This window comes from Pieris brassicae, chromosome 3 (genome assembly GCF_905147105.1).
Source record: "Pieris brassicae chromosome 3, ilPieBrab1.1, whole genome shotgun sequence".
In the NCBI taxonomy this organism is placed as follows: Eukaryota; Metazoa; Arthropoda; class Insecta; order Lepidoptera; family Pieridae; genus Pieris; species Pieris brassicae.
Genome location: NC_059667.1, coordinates 15,225,778 through 15,248,089, shown reverse-complemented (window position 1 = coordinate 15,248,089; position 22,312 = coordinate 15,225,778). Strand labels below are relative to the sequence as shown.

At 30.7% G+C, this 22,312-nt stretch overlaps 2 protein-coding genes across 6 annotated transcripts in view; one reads left to right on the top strand and one right to left on the bottom strand.

Annotated features, from left to right (window-relative positions):
* The window catches only part of LOC123707846 (membrane-anchored lipid-binding protein LAM4-like), a 48,977-nt gene that overhangs the window by 312 nt on the left and 26,353 nt on the right, over positions 1 to 22,312 (top strand). Inside the window, exons 1-4 of one of the 4 annotated variants that reach the window (XM_045658212.1) lie at positions 2,001 to 2,218; positions 2,423 to 2,636; positions 3,120 to 3,202; positions 3,921 to 4,031. In XM_045658212.1, the coding sequence (XP_045514168.1) occupies positions 3,195 to 3,202; positions 3,921 to 4,031 (119 nt within the window). In that variant the 5' untranslated portion in view covers positions 2,001 to 2,218; positions 2,423 to 2,636; positions 3,120 to 3,194. Of the gene's footprint in view, positions 1 to 928; positions 1,051 to 1,568; positions 1,660 to 2,000; positions 2,219 to 2,422; positions 2,637 to 3,119; positions 3,203 to 3,920; positions 4,032 to 6,626; positions 6,956 to 10,012; positions 10,938 to 22,312 lie in introns of those variants that run through there. The other 3 variants (XM_045658209.1, XM_045658211.1, XM_045658210.1) reach the window with 3 other exon arrangements.
* On the bottom strand, positions 17,051 to 21,481 carry LOC123707847. Of its 2 annotated transcripts, XM_045658214.1 has the most exons (6): positions 20,855 to 21,481; positions 19,801 to 19,986; positions 18,860 to 18,941; positions 18,339 to 18,456; positions 17,158 to 17,193; positions 17,051 to 17,067 (listed from the first exon to the last, which is right to left on the bottom strand). In XM_045658214.1, coding segments are annotated over exons 1-6 (513 nt in total). In that variant the 5' UTR covers positions 20,945 to 21,481; the 3' UTR covers positions 17,051 to 17,066. The 2 variants fall into 2 exon arrangements, with proteins under 2 accessions (XP_045514170.1, XP_045514169.1); XM_045658213.1 differs by lacking the exon at positions 17,051 to 17,067 and having other exon boundaries at positions 17,085 to 17,193; positions 20,855 to 21,478.

The following is a 22,312-nucleotide window of genomic DNA, read 5'->3' as shown; positions in this document are numbered from 1 at the left end:
ACGCTTTAACAGTAGTGTATGTAGAAAGTCAAAAACTATTTTAATGAATAGGACAGTTCGTGTTGTCAATTTTTTTACTATATTGTTATTCCTCATAGTATGAATAATCAATATGCCATATTTCAAATTATTATGTTACAATTTTTTTTAATACACATACGCATTTTAGATAGATATGAATTTACTCTCCACACTATCTGCTACCACATGATTTTATAAGCTGAAATTAAAAAAATTCGGAGAAAAATTAATAAAAAAATACATTGCGTAATGTATTTTTATATTAATTTTTTTTTGAAAGATCAACACGTAAATATAAAGCAAGACATTTAATATGCATGATAAATCTCTACATAGTTCATAGATTATTCTAATAGTTAGTCTTTAATAGTTAGAAATTTCGCTTTTTAAACGTGAAAATGTTTTCAATACAAGGCCTGTTATGTCAAATGATGTAACAATATGCCTAAATCAACAATATTTATTTAATATTGCTCATAATTGGCCGCGAATTAAGATATTTAGACCACAAAATTAAATCTAAAAAGATTGGTGCAGTGTAGATTTAATGCTGGCATCAATTCCTGGCTTGAACGCACCAGCTCTGGGGTCACCGGAACTGTCATTATAATTATTAAGGTCCATAAACAACTCGCGAAACACCCACTTTTTAGGCAAACCAAATAAAAAACCAATTTTTAATAGTCCATAATTTATTACGATTTCTAAAATTATAATCTTCTGAAATAAATCTTCTAACAGAAAAAATTGTTTCACAGTTCCTGCGCCGGTACAACTCACAGCGGTGATAACGATCTTGATCTCAATATTGAGATTTTTTAATGCGTGATCCGAAATTTACGACAGCGACGATACTTAAGATTTCATTGCCGAAACGACTTTAAATTTGTCTCTCTCTTGGACTTAGATTTAACCGCTTGCTTCGGAGAGCCGTAGCTGGGCGATGGTCAGTCTTCAAAAAGCAAGCAGGTCTCAAGACCAGGGGACGATCAGTCAGCATTGCCGGACTCTGTAACATCGGTGATAATGGTAAGTTAGAAGAACGGCATTACAAGGGAAATAAGCAGCTCCTTGTATTAAGGTCTTATTAATTGAAAACATTTTCCCTTACGATGCTCTCTTTCACTTACCTTAACTCTTTCCAAGTTCCTGCCGATACCTAAATTTTCTTTGATTATTTAAACTAATTTGAATTTGGAACTTGTTGGATCGTGTAAGTTCGTAGGAGTTCCGAAATTTTCCATTGTAAATTTCTATAATAAACATTTTACTTTCCTAGGGGTATTGCTTCTGTGGCTATTTATTATATTATACTAGGTCTGGAGGTTCAAGGTTTAAACTACTAAAACAATAAATAATTCAGATTCAGAGGTCGAGCTCACGAAGAACAAAGATTAAACAAATATTTCTTCATTACTGGAGATATATTAAAATTTTGTTAGTTTATATTTAAAGGCTATGTTATAACCAGGTCTGCTGTGGTTTTTTAACCGACTTAAAAAATGGCGAAGCAGGAGATTGTCAATTTACGTGTATTATTTTTTTAGATATCGGCTACATAGATTTTCCTGAACTAAGTCAACGGTGTTCGTTAATTCATAGCAGATCTTTTCAGTGTGTACCATCTCTATCTCTTACGTAAGTTTATCTAATGAAGTAGTTTGCATGCAAGTTTTAAACATATATTATTTTTTACCTTACTTTTAAGTTTCGGGTGAAGTGATTTTTGCTAACTTAACATTACTAGTGTTTAAGAAATTAAACTTAAGCAACATAAAATTCAAATAAAACTCGACTTGCCGCCATTTCCAAGTTGTACATATGATTCCAATCAATAATATGCGCAATGCACCTTTGCGCATGTATCTCTAGGATTTAAAAGTATTTATTCCAATATAGTTTTTAAATATATCGGGGTTAGAGGTATTATATAATGCATCCTCTACGCCCAGATGACGGCCACGATTTGTTAGGGATTGGTACAGTGTGGTGCGTGTATTGTGAAGAAAAATATATAATAAATTGTATTTTAAAACAGTAATGTGCAATATAAATGAATAAGTGTTTACCAACGTTTATCTCTTTTGGGTGATAGTAAATAATATGTTTTTTTAAGTTATAAAAATATTATTAGAAAATGTGCGCGTATTGCCGTAACTTAACACGATCGTATATAAAATTTAATTACATAATCTAGGTAAAGCAAAGTTCCTTCTAATAGTTCGAAATTCAATGTCACAAAGAAAACATAAATTCATATTACAAGTTTTGAAATAAGCGTAGGCGTGTAATCCTTTTGTTACACGATAGACGCAAGAATATCATAATAAAACCTCTTAAAATTTAAATTTTCCAGTGTTAGAATTGCGTCTATATTAGTAATAATCCTATAAACTTGTAGGGGTGCCGGTGCGTAATAGCAGACTCCAATTTACTTCGAACCTTCGATTGGAGTACCCCTATACCAGTTGAATGTTATTTATAATTGAAACAAAATCATATGAAATGCAAAATTTAAATACTCAGTGGCGATAAACAGTTTAAATCATTAAATTTCGTGCTGTAAAAGTGTATATAAAATATCACGTCATTAGTCGCTTGAAGAGAATATTTCGGTAAGTTTATTAAAACAAACAAATAGCGTCATATAATTTTTGGTATCTTCCACCAATCCGAGATATTAATAATATATTCTACACTCAAATATACAGTAATTACAATATTCTTAATTCTTAACAACCATTAAATAGATAAAATAAATTTAAAAATTTTGGGCACTGCGGCAGCATTTCAGCAGGTGTAATATATAGAAGAATATTGTACATATACCTGAAAGCATTATATATATACTATAAGGATTTCATCTTTTATTTATTGATACTTTTAATGGTAAGAAAACTTTTCATTTCAATAAAGGTGTTGTCAAATACTTAATTAAATTTAAAAATTGTTTACATTCCACTAATAAATTTCATTAAGATTAAAACCAATTACAACAACCTTGATTAGACCTTCTAATGCAGCCACAGAAATGCGAACGATTTTAATCACTCGTGTTTGAAACATTGTATAGCTTAGATCGCATACATTATTTTTAGGTAACAGCATGGCGAGGTCCTCCATATCTCATCTAGAATTCCAGAATTAACCTGCTTGCAGCTTGAAAGCTTATAATGCCAAGGTACAAGCAAGCACAAAATTATTTACATTACCTTATTTTTCCTTTCCAAGTCACTGCTTATTGGCTTAATATTTCCTTGCAATTTACACTAATCTTGTCTTTAGTAAGCAGAGGTAAGAAATGTGTAGCTAAGCTTGAACAAATTGCTCGCTGTATCTTTTGTTTATTTGTATACGTAATAAATGTCTATGTATGTTTCGGTGTTACTATAATACAATTAAAGTAATAGATTTTAGAACAACTTTTGAAGTCAAATTTTCGTCAATATTGACTTCGAATTTTTTGCAATGACTTCACAAGATACTTTGTTTTTGGTACTATTAATGGTATGTCGATAAAAGTTATAAAATATTTACAGCGAAATTCAATTACAGCTGAACTGAATTTTATACATAACAACGAAAAGAAAATTATGTATGTTTTCTTCAACATAATACCGTCTTCCAAATAATATATCTGCGCCAATAGATTTTATAATGTTATAACGTATGTTATTATCTGATTGGCTGTGTCCTCTAGTCATGTTTATTTACAATACCAGTATATGTATATCTTACGTTGGCCTATATTTGCTCCACAGCTGCAAATGTGTTAACTCTAATAGAAACGGCTAATACAGTCTCTTTAGAAGGATTGCTTTACTTAGGATAAATTTCATTGTCATCTGCGGCTCAGTTGTGTATGTCTGTTTGACTTAATTATGGTTTTATTTTAAAAGGTCGGCAGGTGGGTCGGGTAGTTCGCACGGGCTTGAAGAAGCCAGCGACGGCAGCGACGCCGACCGTCCACGCAGGCACCTACGAGTTCCCACCACTGTATATCCGGGACAGTGAGTAGCTATTATTTACATAATTAAATTAAGAACTTTTATATAAAGTATAATTTTATGATATATATATACACACACACACATATATATATATATATATATAAGTGTAAAGCCAGGTCGTCATCTGGACAGAAAAACTGTGTCCAGTTCATGTTTCCACCACACTATTGTAAACTTTTTTTTCTGTTTATGCAAACAATAAATAAATAAACGTCGGTAAATTCTAGTAACAAATGTTATCCAAGTAGGAAAGTAATTTTTTTGTTTTACGTCGTCAATTCGTCCATTGACCATAAAATCTCGTCTTTAAAATGATACGTTTATTGGTAGGAGTGGAATCTACTTAATATCCGTTCGCAAATATATATATATATACATGTAGTGTGAGTGTGTGTCATTGTAGCACACGTAGCACTGTAGACATGCGTAGGTGGCTTATATCGGGAATATGAAATATCATATTAATGTGAAGATGAAGCTAGATATTTGCAGAAAGTTGTTGTTCTGGTCAAACGAATTTTCTGTATCTACGAACTCTTACAAAAATGTTATATACAAATTTTATCGTGATTTATTATCGTTAAATAAGTATAGATAATACTTGTAAATATTACCATATGAAATATCATATTAATGTGAAGATGAAGCGAGATATTTGCAGAAAGTTGTTGTTCTGGTAATATTTACCTATCCTAACATTTGTTATGCGTGTGTTCCAAGGTTGGTGGGTAGGTCACTTTTATAATATAACACCTAAGATTATAAAATATAGCTAAAATAAGTTGTTATGCTGTATGTTAATTAAGCCAGTGCCGTGGCAAACCACATTACATTTATGGATTATCTTTTTTGTCCAACGGTATTTAAAAATAAAGGTATGTTTATAAGGCATACTCAGACATAAAATTTGTTTACGCATAAATTGAAACATTAATGCAAACACGAACACGAAAGCAATAAAAATACACTTACGTATATAATAACTATTATTGAATGTATTCGATAACATTTAAATGTTGGTATAAAATGTACAATTCTTTAACTCCTACACGTCAATAAATAAAATAAAAAGAAGAAAGAAATAACATCCATATCAAAAAGAGTACATATTATTATTAAAAAATCAAAAAACATAGCTTGTAAAACAAAACAAGTTCCATAAAGTAGTTCTTCTAACGTAAAAAGTTGTGAGATCTATGTAACACCAAGTTGGTTACTTTATTCAGCCTCTATTTAAGGGACCTTCTGCCTTAAGTTATTAAGCAATCAGCAATATAATAAGCAATTACCTAACAACATCGAATACTGACCATATCAATATTAAAAATCTTTTTTGTTTAAAAAAAAATACATTGACTTGGTCATCTAACATCCAACTTTTTCGCTCGCCTTGGCAGGCGCAGTGCCTTGCCCATAGATATAGTCTGTTTATGTTGCACATTTAAGCTGGATTTGCTAAGCCATTCTAACAAATATATTTTTCAAACTTTACCTGAATTATGAAGTACTGAAGCTTGGCCCAATAAAAACATTTGCCACATACACGTCCTTATTAATATTTCAAGCTGAAACTGTGTACCATAAAACGAAAGAAATTATATTCAGTCGAATGTCAAAAAACTCGAGTATTCTCATAATATTTATATTAGTTTCAAAGTTACTTCTATCATAATTTGATTAGGCTATCTTGCACTATGCAGTTTGAAAATTCTTTGGCGTTTCGCCAATCTAGCCCCGTCTTTCAGAAGCAATTAATTGTGCCTAGCCTGAACTAGCATGTACTTAAATTTAATAATACCTACTTGTGATGACGTAAATATAATTAAGACAAGGACAAAATAAACTTTTTATTACGTTATGAATTAGGTTAAGCAGCGTGTGCCGATAAAAGACGCAGTTGGAGTCTATATAATAACGAAAGTGAATATTGTCATATAATTTAATAACAAAACATGATATACAGCATCTATACAGCTAAAACATTTATTTTTATCAGAATTGAAAATATGCCACGAAATCGATCAACCTATGTTCCTGGTGTTATCACAGAGGCTGATACCAATTTTTGTTGGCAAAACCTGACGTTTATAAAATTAATCAACAACTTTCGGGATGTCATAGCGAAGAGTATTTGAGTGAGATAAGAACATTGCTATGCTTTTAGAGCTTGCGTACACTCGTGCACTTACAGCGTGCGACTCTAATCCAATGGACTTTTATATGTGTGTACTCGCTCGGCTAAAGCGGCGTGTGTCAGACATAGAAAAAAACAAATGGTCACGAAAGCCTATAAGAAAAAAATAAATGGTTATAAAACAGATGCAGAATTAGGAGCAGACTTAAAAGCTTGTAGCGCCATTGGTTTTTTTTCTATATGTATCTCTCACTAACGTCTACCTGATGTTTAGATTTTCATACGTACGTCATGTCGTATTATTTCAATTAAAATGAACACGTAAACAACTTGTTCTCGAAACTCATAATACTATAAGTGAAAAGACAACGGTGCATTATTTACCGCTTTAATATCTTTGAACAAATAAGAAACGAATGTATGCGTGATAAGCACTAACAGAGTTAGTGTTTTACCGACATTACGGTGTTTTTATCGTATCTAAAATTTAGAATATTTTTGTCTTACTTTAAAGTTTCACCCCGTTTAATTCTTATTACTAAAATCTCTGTGTACAGGTTAAAGCAGTGTTATTAGACTAATTTAGTTTTGATGGTTATGGGAGTTATAGATGTGATGTAAAGGAAAAGCCGATAAAAATGGAAAGTGATGTTATCATGCACCCCCCGACTTTACCATCAAGTGGGAAGGTAAAATGGTCTTTACGAAGAGATAGCCTGCCTGTTGTTAACTTAAGAAAGGCTTGGCTTAGGAGTAGAAGAAATAATTCACCTGGAGATTGTCGTAGAGGGTAGGTAGTATTAATACAAACAATTGTATTTGGCCAAACCTGTATTTTAGGTGAATGTCACCGCATCATCAAATACAACTTTTACTTAGAGTACTGTGTTTTTACTAATTAATAATTATAATAAATTATAGCGCAACAACTACAATATTTGTACGGTGTACGACTCTCATAACTCTTTTTAACTTCAGATTACATATGGGTTCGAGGTGTTAATATAATTTTTTTAAGTAACCATAAATACTTAATGAGAAAATTTGTGAGCACGGCTAGGCTGCACTGACCGCTTGTGGACGGAGAACAGAGATACATATATAAAATAACGCATGATATGTTTTATTTTATATTAAAAGGTTAGGAATAATACTTTGTTATAATTTCTTAGTTCCACGTATCAACTGATGATGTTCCTATTTTCAGTGAACCATCAACTGACCTTTTCTATTATCATCATTATTATCATACTGTTTTATCAGTTCATATACATTGTTTTACAGTTAGCTAAAATATTTAAAAAACCTTTGACCTAATACGTTGGAATTTTTTCTTACAATTAACATAAAATAAATTTAGTTATTCATGTCTAATTCCTTTGCATATGAAATATGTTATTAACAAAATAATAATTGTAACATATGACGTAGACGTATATGGGAACTAGACGTAAATGAATACAATCAATATCCGGTGATCCGTGAACTTTCTGAGATTCAGTAGAGCGTTTGAAATGGCCAAGTTGTAATTAACATGTGACATTCGCTCGCTATAGAAAAACCTAAGATATTACGCCTACATATGTTTTTACACTGAGGCAGATAAATTGAACCAAACATGAACATTGTAGTATCCTTCCTTTTTTGATTAAAGTTATTCTAATTGCCTTCGATTTAGTGCCAGTTTAAAATTTTCTTATTGCTTTTATTCTGGCATTTGAAGTAATTTATAAATGATAATATCGAAATTATATTTCAACCGAACATTTACCATAATAAAATATATCGTTTTGGAAACGCACGATTTTTGTGTCACGACGTACTTGTTAATAAATAGCATTATTATCATAATCATAAAAAGATTAAACAAAAACTTAATAGTATAACCAAAAAGGTATGGACCTTAGATTACTGTTTTTGTTTGTTGTCTGACATCTGTACCTGACGCATGCCGTCCATGTTTTGGGTCCAAGGCACGCCGGTATTCTCACGATGATTTTCTTCACCGTACGAGCGAGTGTGAAATGCGCACACAGAAAGTACGTTTGGTAGAGGTTATAAGGGATTTTTAATCAAATACAATCTATTAATTGTAGATCTTGTAATATTAGGTAAATTTATGAAAATAATATATGTATAATTAAACAAATGAACTTAGTAAAGGAACTTATCGTGTCACTTTAATAAGCTTTAACGAAAAAATATATATAAAGAAATGGAAATAATGTAGGGCACATTGCGTTACGTCATTTGATTTCTCATCCTAATGTTGTTCAACAATATTCCATTAATTTTGTATCATTTGTAAACACTACAATTATTCATCGGAAACAAATATCGTGGCTGAGTACAAAATTAGGTTACATCTGTGGACTAGGTCATTGCCTGGTTGCAATTGAATATGTAACATAGGTAGGCCAAATGAAAATAGGTTAAAACAACATTACCACTAAATAATTATTTTTTGACGCTAAACAAAATCAAACTTTTGCAGTTAGTTATCGTAGGTTCTTTTTGGGATTCGTTTAGTGTAGGTTATCCCGATCCAATAATACAAAACAGCTAACAAGTTACATATCGTTATTTTAATATTACGCTATTAAGTATATAGACACTTTGTAATTATTTCATTCCTCCAAACTACTTCGAAAGTCGTTCCAACTGTTGTTTATATCAGTAACCAGATAATAATAAATTTGTCAAATTATATATACGTAGTCGTATTCAGTAAGTTTTTGTTTAAAATATTAGAAACAAAAAAGTACAAAAGTATTTTCTCTTCTATTATTAGCGGTCAATGAAATAGTAAGATCGATCACCTCAACATGTATCTATATTTTGAATAAGTTAAGTAACAATTTTTTAACTAAAATATAAAAAGGCTTATAAAACTTGTACGAGTAAGTTGTGGGCTGGTACTTCTCAAGATTTTATTAATGTGCTTATTTTAGAAGTGAACAATTTTTTCCTGGCAGATACGCTTAACATCATCGTTGACTCATGATGTATGTAGTTGACAGTTGACAATTTATATGAGTTTAATGAAGGTGATTACCGAATCGTTTGATCTAAGTTTGTAAGGAAGAAAATTTCATCATACGTTCATGAGTAAACAATTAGGCAATTGTTTATAAGTTAAATAACGTGAAAATTTTCTTTTACGTACTCAACGATAATTTAGAACGCTGTCATAACTGAGACATCATACTCATAATTATAGCATGAACCTTTCTCACAATTTTGACTGAATGATGAATATTATAATAATAGTATGTAGGAAGTCTCTTTACCAATGGGAGTGGGAAAAAAATCTGCACCTCTTTGATTGATAAGTTTACATAGGCAACTACTAAACCCAGTAAAAAACAGAAAAGCAAAGAAATCGAAGAAAGCATGTTGCTCAATGATATAAGTAGAGTTTGTGGTTCTCGGTAACCCTGGTGATCCCACTTCTTTGGCGTATTTCCCTAACATTACTAAGGTATTGATTTTTATTCCTGTCGGACAGAGCATTTAAATGTGTAGTTGTTTGACAACGTGCAATTTAGGTTTATTTCTACTCCCTACATAATATATTTGAATAACTAATTGAATCCGTAAAGTCGCAGGACTCCTTTGTATCTTTTCTTTTCTTACGTTTTTGTAACCATGTTTGCATTTTTTTTTTATAATGCATACCAAAAACAAATACACATTGAAACTGATAAATACTGAAAGGTAATCGGGGATATTGTTAATGTAAAAAAATAACCAATCACGTTATTCTCTGCCGCGAATCATCATTTAGGTAGTCTAATCTGCTTCTATACAACAATGTCGCGCTTAACTCGCGGTAGTTGTGAGTTCACAATCCACTACACTACAGTATTAGTCAACAGCTGTTTCGAGTGGCTGGCAGTTGATCGGCGCTTACTGTCGATAGTCGATACATCGCGGTCGTGTGATCATCTTAGTAGTCGTGGTTAAATAGCGGTAATTCTCCTAAAAAATAAACAGGAAACTAATAAAGAATAAACAGATCATTTGAAAGTATGCGACACTCAATTTAATCTGTGAATTCATAATTTATTTGTCCTAAATTTTTACGTCAAATCTGAAGTGTCAAAAAGTGTTTTTGTAGGTTATATTTACCAAATAACTAAACAGTGTTTCCTAATTGCAAAACTTTACGTTCTAATAAGATAGATACGTGTCCACCTTAGCAGAAAAAAAGATTCGTGAATTGTGAGTGTACCAAGTAGTTCACTTGTAACAGTTTCATCTATGTTGTAACAAAATATATGATATTGTTCTAATTTAAATTTAATCTGAAATCGAAAAAGATACTTGGGAAGGAACTTGATAGTCCTTTGAAAAGTAAGTAATCCTACTAGTGTATCCAATACAAGCTATGGATGAATTCTTTTTGGTAAATCAATGAAGGATATTTCTGACGAAATTATGTTGTGTTTCGTACAAGCCGCTCGTGACCGTGATAATCGTGATATTTATAACAAAAATATTGATACCGAAAACGAAAATACAAAGGGCAAAAGCAAAACAAATATTAAGCGAGCTGCCGTAGTGAACGACTTGTCGGAAGTGATTGACAGTGAGATTGAATTAAGGGAGAGACCGCTAAGCAAAGGCAGGTCCTTAAGGCTTTCGTCAGGAGAAAAGATTCTTAAAAAAATTCCTGACGTCAAGCGGAGTTTTAGCGACCGATTCTCAGTCATATCAGACACTAGTGGAAAGAAGTCTGGAAAAGGATTATTGACCATAAGAAAGACATGGTAACTATGTTATTTTTCTATGTATGTAATAATACTACAGTAATACCACTTGTCAAAAATTCAGTTTACAGCATAAGTAATGTTGAATTTTTGGGTTCATACCTTAAAAAATCTCATAAAAAGCATATTCTTAAGTTCTTATCAGACAATCAGCTTCTTATATTTGAGTTTGTAATACATCAATTAAGTTCTCCAGTCTTGGTTGTAAAAAATAAACCCTTAGCTTTCCGCTACTTCGCATATTTGATTTACATGCAAGGATTTTAAAATGTAATATTTTTTCTTAATTGGAGTTATATAAATTTATCTTTATCTATATGTAGCTGTTACTTGTGTTAAACCTATATTTATTTATCAGTGATAAGATAACCAGGTGCAAAATTATCAGATTTGGCATAAATCTTCACTGAACATTTTATAAACAAGTGTCAGACTATGATTAACATATTGCTCTTTGTGTTCTTAAATAATTTTGTTTTACATCATAAATTTCTCTATTTACACAAAGTAATTCTAATAAGTTAAGACCTGTTAAATTTCAAATTTTCTTTTAAAAATATTAGTTCTTTTTTATTATTAAACAATAAAATAAATTTTATCAAGAAAAATCTTGATGTAACTTATTTGATAGATACTGAGGTAAATTTAAATTATGATTATCAAAAAAAATATTAGATTTTATTCATACCAGATATCCTTAGAAAGGCTAAGTTTTATCAAGATTATATGTATTTAAATATCACTTAAATAGCTTTATAACAGCTGACCCTAACATTTGTAGTGATATATATTGAGAAATAAAAAAGTAATTTACAGGGCAGGTCCCAGATACAATTTTATTATCATTTATAAATTAATTTTGGATATCACTTGACCTAGTGTTAAAGGTCAATTACGAAGATGATTGGCCACCTACACTATAAAGATAATTCTCTAGTATTTTAATAAACTGTATTCTTATAAGATAAAGTGGTTATGCTTTCATTTAAATTAGTAACCATATAGTAGGAAATAAAACGAAACTCAGAAATGAATTGTAAATTATTTTGTGTTTTTAAAAATTTTAAGTTAATTATTAGATCATTTGATTGTTTTATCAGAATTATTTTAAGTGTTACATAAAATAGATTAAAGGAAAATAAACTCCTCGAACATGTAAAACAATTTTAAATACATATTGCTATGACATAATCCTAGTTCATATTAACTGGTCTAGTTTTACTGTGGGTACCGAAATAACTTATTAATTTATTAAATTGATTATACTTATATATAATTACAGTACTAAGGTATTTTAGTAACAAACTCCCAACAGGACACAAGTATAAATAATAGAGGGACATCCATGTCAATATTTTTGCTTAGGAGTCTTCCTATGTACTTGTTCCCATTTATAAAAAGAAACACCATAACATACTCTTAATCCAAGTTTATAAGGCCATATTTCTATTAAAAACAACAATAAACTCTACTACATTCTACACACACATTACCTAAATACCTGATTGCTCACTCCTATATATAATTACGTATTTACGCAGATCCCCTATTAAATAAAAAAAAGCGGGACCAAGCAATAGATACGTATGCAGGTAACAAATTATTATAAACACTTTAAACTACTTCTAGCGTTTGTGGCATTTGAAAAAATGGCCCGTAGACGCATGTCGTATATAATAAATATTAAACTTAACTTGTTTTTGCAATTTGCAAAATGAAACCGTAAATAGGAATAGAAAGGATATACGCGTTGTAGACTGATTCGTAATGACCTTAATAATTCTTAGTTCCACTTTTAATTATATTAACGAGGTTAAATTGTTAATTATATCTATTATTTTTTTGTTGAAAAATATATAAATTTATGTTATGATTGATATCGTTTTGGAATTTAAAATCGATTTTCAAATTGTAAATTTAAAATATTTGATTTTGATTTATTAAATTAAAAATACAAGACAAAGCAAGGAAAATTAAGAAATGCCAAACAATGTGAATCCAGCTTATCTAGATCCAATTCATCAAATTTGCTTAAATATCAATCCTTATAAAATGTTTCGGTTTTCATAAGACTTATGTCAAGCCAAGGTGTAAAGGAAAATGCTTACCACTTGAGATGTAGGCTATGTTAGTGTGAGTCGTCATCTCAATAATTAGTATCTGTCCATGACCTTAGAGTCTGCAACTCTGCATCGCCCACGTGGATACGTGCCTTGGCAACGTGAGCCGAGGTTTTCATGCAGTTTTATGAAATCCAATATATCTGCATCTGTGTTATTATGTAATTATGTTTTTTTTTATAAATTCGTACCAGAATGAAATAATAATATTAAAAAAAACAGTGCTTAGGACGGCCTTATACTTAGTGAACTCTTCTAGGTAATTAAAGAAATCAAGAAATTGTGAAGAAGTGCAACATTTCAATATCAAATTTATAATAGAAAAATTATAATAAGTAATATATACACAGATACAATAATACAAAAATCTAACAGATTCTAATATAGATAAAGACAACTAATAACTTATAAACTTACCAAAACAAATTCAGACAATCACTTCAGACAAGAAAATACAAATGTAAAGATTAAAACATGATTATTAAAATTCATATATTGTCACTTAAAATTTTTATTCAATTATAACTACTATATTACTTATACATAGGTAGATACAAGCATTTAAGAGAAACAAATAAATCAGTATTTATATTTGCGCCAATGTTTCAGTAAATATAAAATATTATTAAAGCTGTATACAGTTTTCTATGCAAAATTATTTTTTTATTATAAAAGTGAAATGTTTGGTGTCTTGAAACCTGGGGTTTTATTTTCAATTAAAACTATGTTCAGTATATACAGTTACAACCTTAATTTTCTATCTTATTAGTTCGATCACAAATAGCAATCTCTCAGTACGTATTAAAGCGGTTAAGTAAACGGCATGTTAATAACAGCATCTATTGATCGGGTTTTGTGTGGTTTAAGCAACTGACAATTCACATATTCTAATAGTTAATAGATGCACGACTTTAGCAAGGTCAACGCGTTATGGTGTGACTAAATACGCTGTTGAATTAAACATGTCGATTTGAGAACAGTAACATTGGAGTCTTGCGACGATTTTCAAATGAGGTTTCGAAGCCAGTTTAAACATGAATTCCGAAGTACCATAACCATTTTACGCAAACGATTTTTTAACAGATGAATACCAAATGAAGTATAAATTATTCGAGTTTTGGTTTTTTATTAATAAGATAAGACTATCTACTAATAGCAGTAGTATTGGTTTTTGTAAGCTATATTGTTGTATTAATCTGAGTAATTTCATTTCATTTTGCGTGATAGGTGAGAGGTTAAAATTGCTTAGATTCGTTAGAAAAGCCAAACACGTCTTGCGCTTATGATGAACTATACATAGAATTAAACACATTACAACAAGATTTTTGGGCGCCTCATAGGAGCAAGTCCGTGTAGTATCCTGCTCATTGCACGAGGATGTAAAAAGGACAAAACATAAGAAGCGTCCTAAAATTGCTTTGCAAGTCCCATAATAGAAGTTCATCTTGTATGGACGTTGGCAATGTGCCAAAGCCGTCCATCTTTGTATTACGGAGCTATAGGCCGATTTTTATTACATTCTATTGATCTTCAGTCATTGCCTAACTATTTCACCTATTAGAACGGTTCTCTATTGCAATCAACTATTATCTTTGGACTTCTGTGGAAAATGAATATACATTTGAAGACAAAAAGACTTTGTTACTTTAAACACTAATAAATGTATTCTAAGAAACATGTTTTATTTTTTGTTTATTGACGTATAAGTTGACGCACTCAGTTCTAAATCTAGAAGTTTGTTAAATATCCTCTAACCGGTTTTCGTTGACTTTTTGACAATGAGCAATATTTAGGATTTTCCGATTACAAATCATAATTGTTGTAAGCTTTAAGAGAAATGTGACGAATTAGCCTTTGCAAAGATTATTTAAGGAAGAAAACTCCGATTACAATTGTTTAAAACAGTTGAATATATTATTTCCTTATTGTCATAGGTCTATAAAGCGTTTTTTACTATATTTTAGAATTATGTTAGCGTAATTTATTTGATTCAAAACACTCAATACGTTTTCTCTCTCAAAGTTGCAAACCTGCCTAAATGCTGATTTTTATTATTTCCTAACTATACAAACAAATTTCTTAACATTTTTATAAGTAAATTGCTATTACGAGAATTTCAGTACATAGATTAAAAATTTATGAAGTTTTCCCGCTTACTGTAACAGTATTTTCACGTTTACATCAGTACACATGTTACATGAACGATAACTAATCTTGTTTGTTAGAAACTGGTTTGTTTGGTTTAGTAGGGTAAACGGCGGAGGTCGCACGAAATACTTTAACCTAAATTATCTCAAGTGGCCTATTTTATGATACCCTACAAGTATTTAGTATTATTTCAATAATAACGAACATGAACTTGAAAATTAATATTAACAACAAGCTAATTTGTTTTAAAGATTCGTGATCGAGAGATAGCTAATAAGCGGCTTTTGTAGGAATTACACACAAACACCCGACTTGTGTCTAGTAGAATGCTGGTTGCCTATTCGAAAAAAGAGATGAATTAAATGATAGACAATAGAGAAATCTGCTTTACTGTTTTTATAGGATTAATTAAATTAAGATATTTAATTAATTTAAACTTAATCTTAAGCTTTGAGGTCATAAAGTAAGGAAATAACCTTGACCAGATAAAATAAGTACACTTAATACAACCTTGTCTTTCGTAATTTTCCAATGAACTGGTGCTTTCTCATGACGTTTATTTATTCTAGTCAAATGAGTAACATTTGCTTAAATCAAACTTGTATTAAAGAACGTCAGTACGTGAAATGTTGTTATTAGGCCATTTGTGCAGTTTTACAACTTGTTTTTAATCACATTTAAAATTTGTTTTTTATCACAAAAGAGTTGACAATTCTATGAGAATTATCCGCAGAATTGATGACAAGCTGTCGATACACAATAATTTAATGTGACTCGTTATTGCCCACATTAAAAATTAAATATTTAAGTTTCCCATATTCATAGAATAGAACTCATAGTTGAATTTCCCTAAACTAAAAAGAACAACAAAAAAAAAACAACTTTATAAAATAATTAGACACAAACAGGTTTTAAAATTTAAAAAAACGTATTTTTATTTAATAATTAAATATATATATATATATTAATTGATTTATATTGCTAAAACAATATAAATCAATTAAGATTACCACCATTTACCCACCTTAGTATTAAGGGGTTTAATTGCTGCCTAAATATATATTTTATTATCATTATTTACATTATTATATGGAAATATCAATATCTGGTAGCACCTTTATGTTGTGTGGCCGTTACGTTCTTCTATAATCTATTACATCAATTCTATGCATTGCTCTGTGCAAACTATTATTTTATTTCATTGATATACTGTCAATCTTTGTTTAGTGTCATGAAAACGGTGCATTTAGTATAATGGCATTTACGTTCAATTATGATTTTGTAAAGACAATAAGTCCTTCCCTACGTTTTGAACCAATCAATGATAGTTTAAATATTGTGAAACGCCATGAAATCCTGAAATATATTACATTTCGTAGATGTTCACATACAAATGATACCAGGATAATTTAATATTTTTTGTCGTGTATCTATTTGTTTTTATATAGGCTATATGCGTTGATACTGTGGACATATTCAATCAGGTGTATATTGTTGGCCGTTTGCTAGATACACTCCTTAGATGTTGGCATTTAGTTATTGCATACTGTTTACACTTTTACTAAATTAGACTTTATATTTGGCAGCTTCGTTATTTGTTGTGTACTCCAGGGGTTATAAACGTCAAAGCTAGACTGAATACCTTCAATTTGTGTAAATCGTACACCTTCATAAACCAATAAAGACGACGTTTACAATGATAAATGTTTCTCTTCTCTCTAATCCATAATTATGTTCTTTGATTTACGCGAGTACTCCACATTTAAATACAATTTTACGGGTATAAACGCGAAATTATAACCCCAGATAAAACATTGAAAAACAACATTTTATATGTCAATGGCAGCTGATAATGTGATAGTCTGAAAAAAAAACAAACTAAGATTTCAAGTTTATTCATCCTATACTAAATACAAAATGGGTTTTCTAACGATGATTGTTGTATCATTTACCAAGCTTGCGGAATCGGCGGCACTTCCTTATAATATCTGAAATGTTAGGAATTCGTTTGCAATATAAATGTTTATATATATATTAACTATGTATGTTAATAATTTGCCTATATACTCTATAATAAATGCAATTCGATGATATTCTTTTTATGGGAAAAATTTGGGACATTTTTTATAAAGCACTCTAATAAATTATAGATGTGCGTCAGAAACATTTCTATTTTTATTTTATGTATTATTTTTTAGGCCTGGCCTAGTTGAGATGATCTGTCCCTTAGTACTTCTCTTACTCAAGCATATATTCATGGCGTAAAGGAGAGCTAAGCCACCGCCGGTAGGTACTTTGTAACTTCTGTCTTAATCTTGGGATCGCGCGGTACAAAAACCGTAATAAACACGGAATGGCCTATTTGACAAGATTTTAAAAACCATTATTAGTTTTATTTTTGATTCTGTTAAGTTTGCCTTTAAAAGATTCATAATTTAAAGCACCCGTACCATTCCTGATTCTACATGTATGATTCCTCAATTACGTTCATACACATATTGTATTTCGTTGTTAATCAGTTCGACAAAATTTAACTCCAAGGCATTTTTAGAATTAGACGTATGTCTTATATATATACTGGCATGTCCAATGTCTGGCCTATGCCGATTCGACTTATGGGTGACCATTTCGAGTCACGTGATTTCCGTATAAAAATAAATAATAGATTAATAATTATTTACAATTGATTTTACATTATGTTGCTTTTTAAAGCCATGTAATATGGACAGATAACTCTCAATAACACTTTTTATGGGAAATTAAAGATGGTACGGATTCGAAAATACCACAGGGATGATTTCTCACTTATCTAGCTGAAAAAATCCAAGTTTTCAGTACATTCCTGCTTCTCTTGACAGAAAAAAAATCATTTAATAATGCCATTCCAAGTGGGCGTTTTGCCAGACACCAGAGATTGATAAATGCACATATTTTGTAATTCAATATTTGAGATAAAAACTAGCGCAATATTATGAAATGTTTGACTTTCATTGTCTTCTTGATAATGTCAATACACGGTTCTTAAGTGAATTAAGACAAAAGATTTGTATTTATGAAAGCAAGGCACATAATATCATCTAATACCTTATTCTAAGGAAAAAGTAAGCAAAATTTACCAATCTTATAGGGATACCTTACAAAACTGCCCAGTGGTGAATACGACTTGTCGTTTAACGGCACTAGTAGCGGTGAGGACTTTAAACCTTGTGGCATCTTGATGAAGTACTTCACGCTACTGGGTATCAGGATGCCTGATGGTGAATATGACTTAAAAACGAAACCTTTTAATTCGATTTAGTATTAAATAAACTAGCTTACTAGATTACTATATTTTACTTGTGTCTCTGACTTGAATTTGATTATTAGAATAATTTCGCAATTTAAATCGTTAGGTTTAATTGCATACTGCTTGTGTTATTAATAGAATATAATATAGCTTATATACTTTTATATGTACTATATTCTTCAAATAGCTGATTGAGATTGATGTTTCATCCTTGTTAATCTCATTTCACTTTACAAATTGCTAGAATACATTTTTTCATTCATTATGATGCCTTTGTTTTACATAGAAAATACCAGTTTGGGTTTTAGCCTAATTTAAGTGGTATATTATATAAATTATTTGTATAATTTATGGATTATCAACTTTACCATTTGCATCGTATCGGTACTTTCTCAATAATGACTGCAAACTCGGGTTTTGGATGTGTGATAACACCACTATGGAGCATGGCTGTAAAATAAAATTTTAAAGTGAAAGTCTTATTCTTGTTAATATGGCGCTTCAAAACCCTGTCATGTGTTAATATAGCATAGCATCCATATAGATTTATGGATGTTTCTCTCTAAGTGCGCAGTTAAATAGAAAAAGACAGATATCAAGAGTGTGTAAATATATATACACTGTTTAGATGTACACTCGTACAGATTGCACATTGTTACAACAGACTGAATAAATAAACATTACAGACGGATAAATGTGTCAGTTCCATACACTGATGGAGATACCATTTTATAGAACAAACAAACGGTCAGGAGGCCTAATGTTAAGTGATATGTATCACTGCCAGAAGGCTCGCAGATATCTTGCCTTTGTAGCTTTGTTAAGCCTAGGAATTTGTTGTAACTAATAATTATGTCAGTTAACAATAAAAAAGTAAGTGATCTACGTTCATAGTACAATCATTCATTCTGAACGACTTGAATAAATTTTATCTATAATGCGTAAAGGTACTTTTATTCGTTTTTAACATGATAAAGGAATAACTTGCAATCGTGATAGTCTTTGAAACTGCGTGCGTTATTTTGTATGTTTAATCGTATACCAAAATAATGAGCATTCCAATCTCGACATTTATACGACTTCTATGACTAATTAAATATTATCTATAATTCCCTGGTAATCGGCAATCGGAGTCATAAGTATCTAATTTTTAATGCGTACTTACAGTTTTATTTCGGAAAAGCGAACAGTCTCTATGGCATATCAAAGAGGTTGGCGAAGTAAAAAAAAAAAACAAAAAACTAAATAAATCCTTACCTTTTTTTATTAATCAGGATAATTACAGTTTTATTTTAGGTTATTAATTTACCTTTTTAATTTTGTCATCCGTTTTCCTGTCGTACTCAGTTTCGTAAGAACTATCGTTTTCCTCACGGTCCAATGATTTTAATTCTGTAAATCTTTCCTGTGATTTGTCGAAATTTGTCATCGACAGAGGATTTGATTCTTGATCAATCGTTGATGCTTCCGCTTCGTACTTTGTCAGTATCATTCTCTGTAAGATTACATGTTTTCCGCTTTCATATATGGAATTTTAAATCGTTGAATCCCACAGCAGACAAAGACGAAAGTAATTTTTTTGTAGCATCTATTACGGCCAGATCTATTGTATCTTAATGTTTTCCATGAATTATCAAGCTGGATATTGTATCATTCTTAAGACACTTAATAAAACACGTAAAAATATTATAAAGTAAAAAATATATACAAAATATTACGCCATGATTATCGTAATGGATGTGCCTACGTAGTGTTGCAAAATAATTATTTGTTCTTCGCCCTTGACCGGTTATTGTCCGGATATCCTTTTAAACGAATGCTGAAATAAAACCCTTATCGAGCTACAAGGAGTTCATCCACATTGCAAACAAATGAGCGATAAGAAAAACACTTTTTGAACGGATTAAAGCTATGTATTATTATTAAAACTTATATGACCACGCACGCTGAAAAGCACGCGAAACGTCGGTAAAAAATTAAAAAATTAGAATTATGTAAATAATTATAAGTTTTAATTATAATACATAGCTTTAATCCGTTCAAAAAGTGTTTTCTTAATGTGTAAAAGCTATTTTAACAAAAGACAAAATTAGTGATAATTAATACTGATATTGTAATGATGATCAATTTAAAATAATATTATTTTGTTGCTACTGGCTTTTTGTAGTACATTTACTAGCAATTTACTGACTTCATTCGGTCGTGGTGTGCTATATGCCTTAATAAATGAACTATCCAATAAAAATAATTGAAATTCCTGGGATTATCGCGTTGAAACAAATGAACTCGATTTTTATGATTTTTCGTTAACAAATTCCAAAGTATATTGCACCAAAGGAAATCCTAAGTCTACGATAGCTTACCCCTTCAACAAGTAGAATATTGATGACAAAAATAACAACTCCAGTCTGCATTGTGAATGTAATGAAAGTACTGTGGCGACTAATTAACATTATATATATAACTTGCCTATTTTATAAACATAGAGTCAAATATCTTAAATCGCTTTTCCCAAAACAAACAGTATTTTTAAACAAATCCAATATCATTCGCCCATTTTCAGTAATACACTTCATATGTAACGCAATGGCAGTTTTTGTTGTATTTTTTCTCTTGATATCGGCATTTAAGGTATTTCTCTTAAGTATTATTGTGATGTGTTAATAAAGTTAAAATGTTTATAATAATAATCTCGGGGTGCTACAACCCTAAGTGGGTCTTGAACTCAGTTTCCACCTGTTTCTCGGTAATTTTTTGATTATATAGCCAAGTAGCTGATCCTTATGTGTCTTAACACGTGTTATGCCGGTTTAGAAGCAATTTAAGTGCTCGGAAACTTTCATGGTGCACAGGCGTGATTCAAACGCGATTATGGTTGCACGCTGAAGCCGCTAGGCTGAATACTGCACATTCGATTGCATAATTAAAATAATATTTTTATATTAATATTTGACCTAGCTGTCAAACTATTAGCTTTTAATATTTATTTACTTTATTGTTCAAGCGAGAAATAATTTCCTGACGATAGAAGTCAAATAGTTTTTACATGCATAGCTTTCCCGAGTTTTGCGAAGAAAAAGTGGGATCGTAAAAATCTCCTTGGATCTCACGAGCAATAAACCGCGGTGTTTTACGGTGCTGCCTCCGCGATGTTTATTATTTTCTTAGTTCATAAAATAGGGTAATGTTTTGTAGAACAACTCGAATAGTTTCTGTGAGCTTTCGGTCAAACAATGAACAGTGTTGCGCCTGATATTACCTACTCCAGTATAATGTTTATCGATTTAGTACGAGAATACATACTGTCCTATATCTGTTTATGTATGCCAATTTAATGAACGTCTAATAGGCTTCCAGATTCTAAGTTATTGCGAGCAGACACGTTAATACAGCTGCACTTACGCTACGTTTCGTTTGATTGTGATTGGTCCACAGAATTTCTCACGCGCCACGATTTTCTAATCCGTTTTAACTCGATATTATGTATTGGAAACTACAACTTAACATAGACTAATACAGTCGTTATTACCATGAAACAAAACTTCAAACGTTTAAACAACTATACTTAATAGGAATATGCACAATTGGAAACGAACACCGGCGACACCACATCATACACAACGCAAACCTTACCAAATAAGCTCCAAAAATACACTTTCTTCGACCAACGCCTTTTCTCCTTCAGAGCCTTCATGTTTTACCATTTTCTTAAAAACACAATTTTCACTGACGACCTTTATACATTCACTATCTTAAAAAACAAAGTCTCAATCTGCTGAAACAGAAAAAAATCTTATTGTGCAACAATAGTTTTATTATAT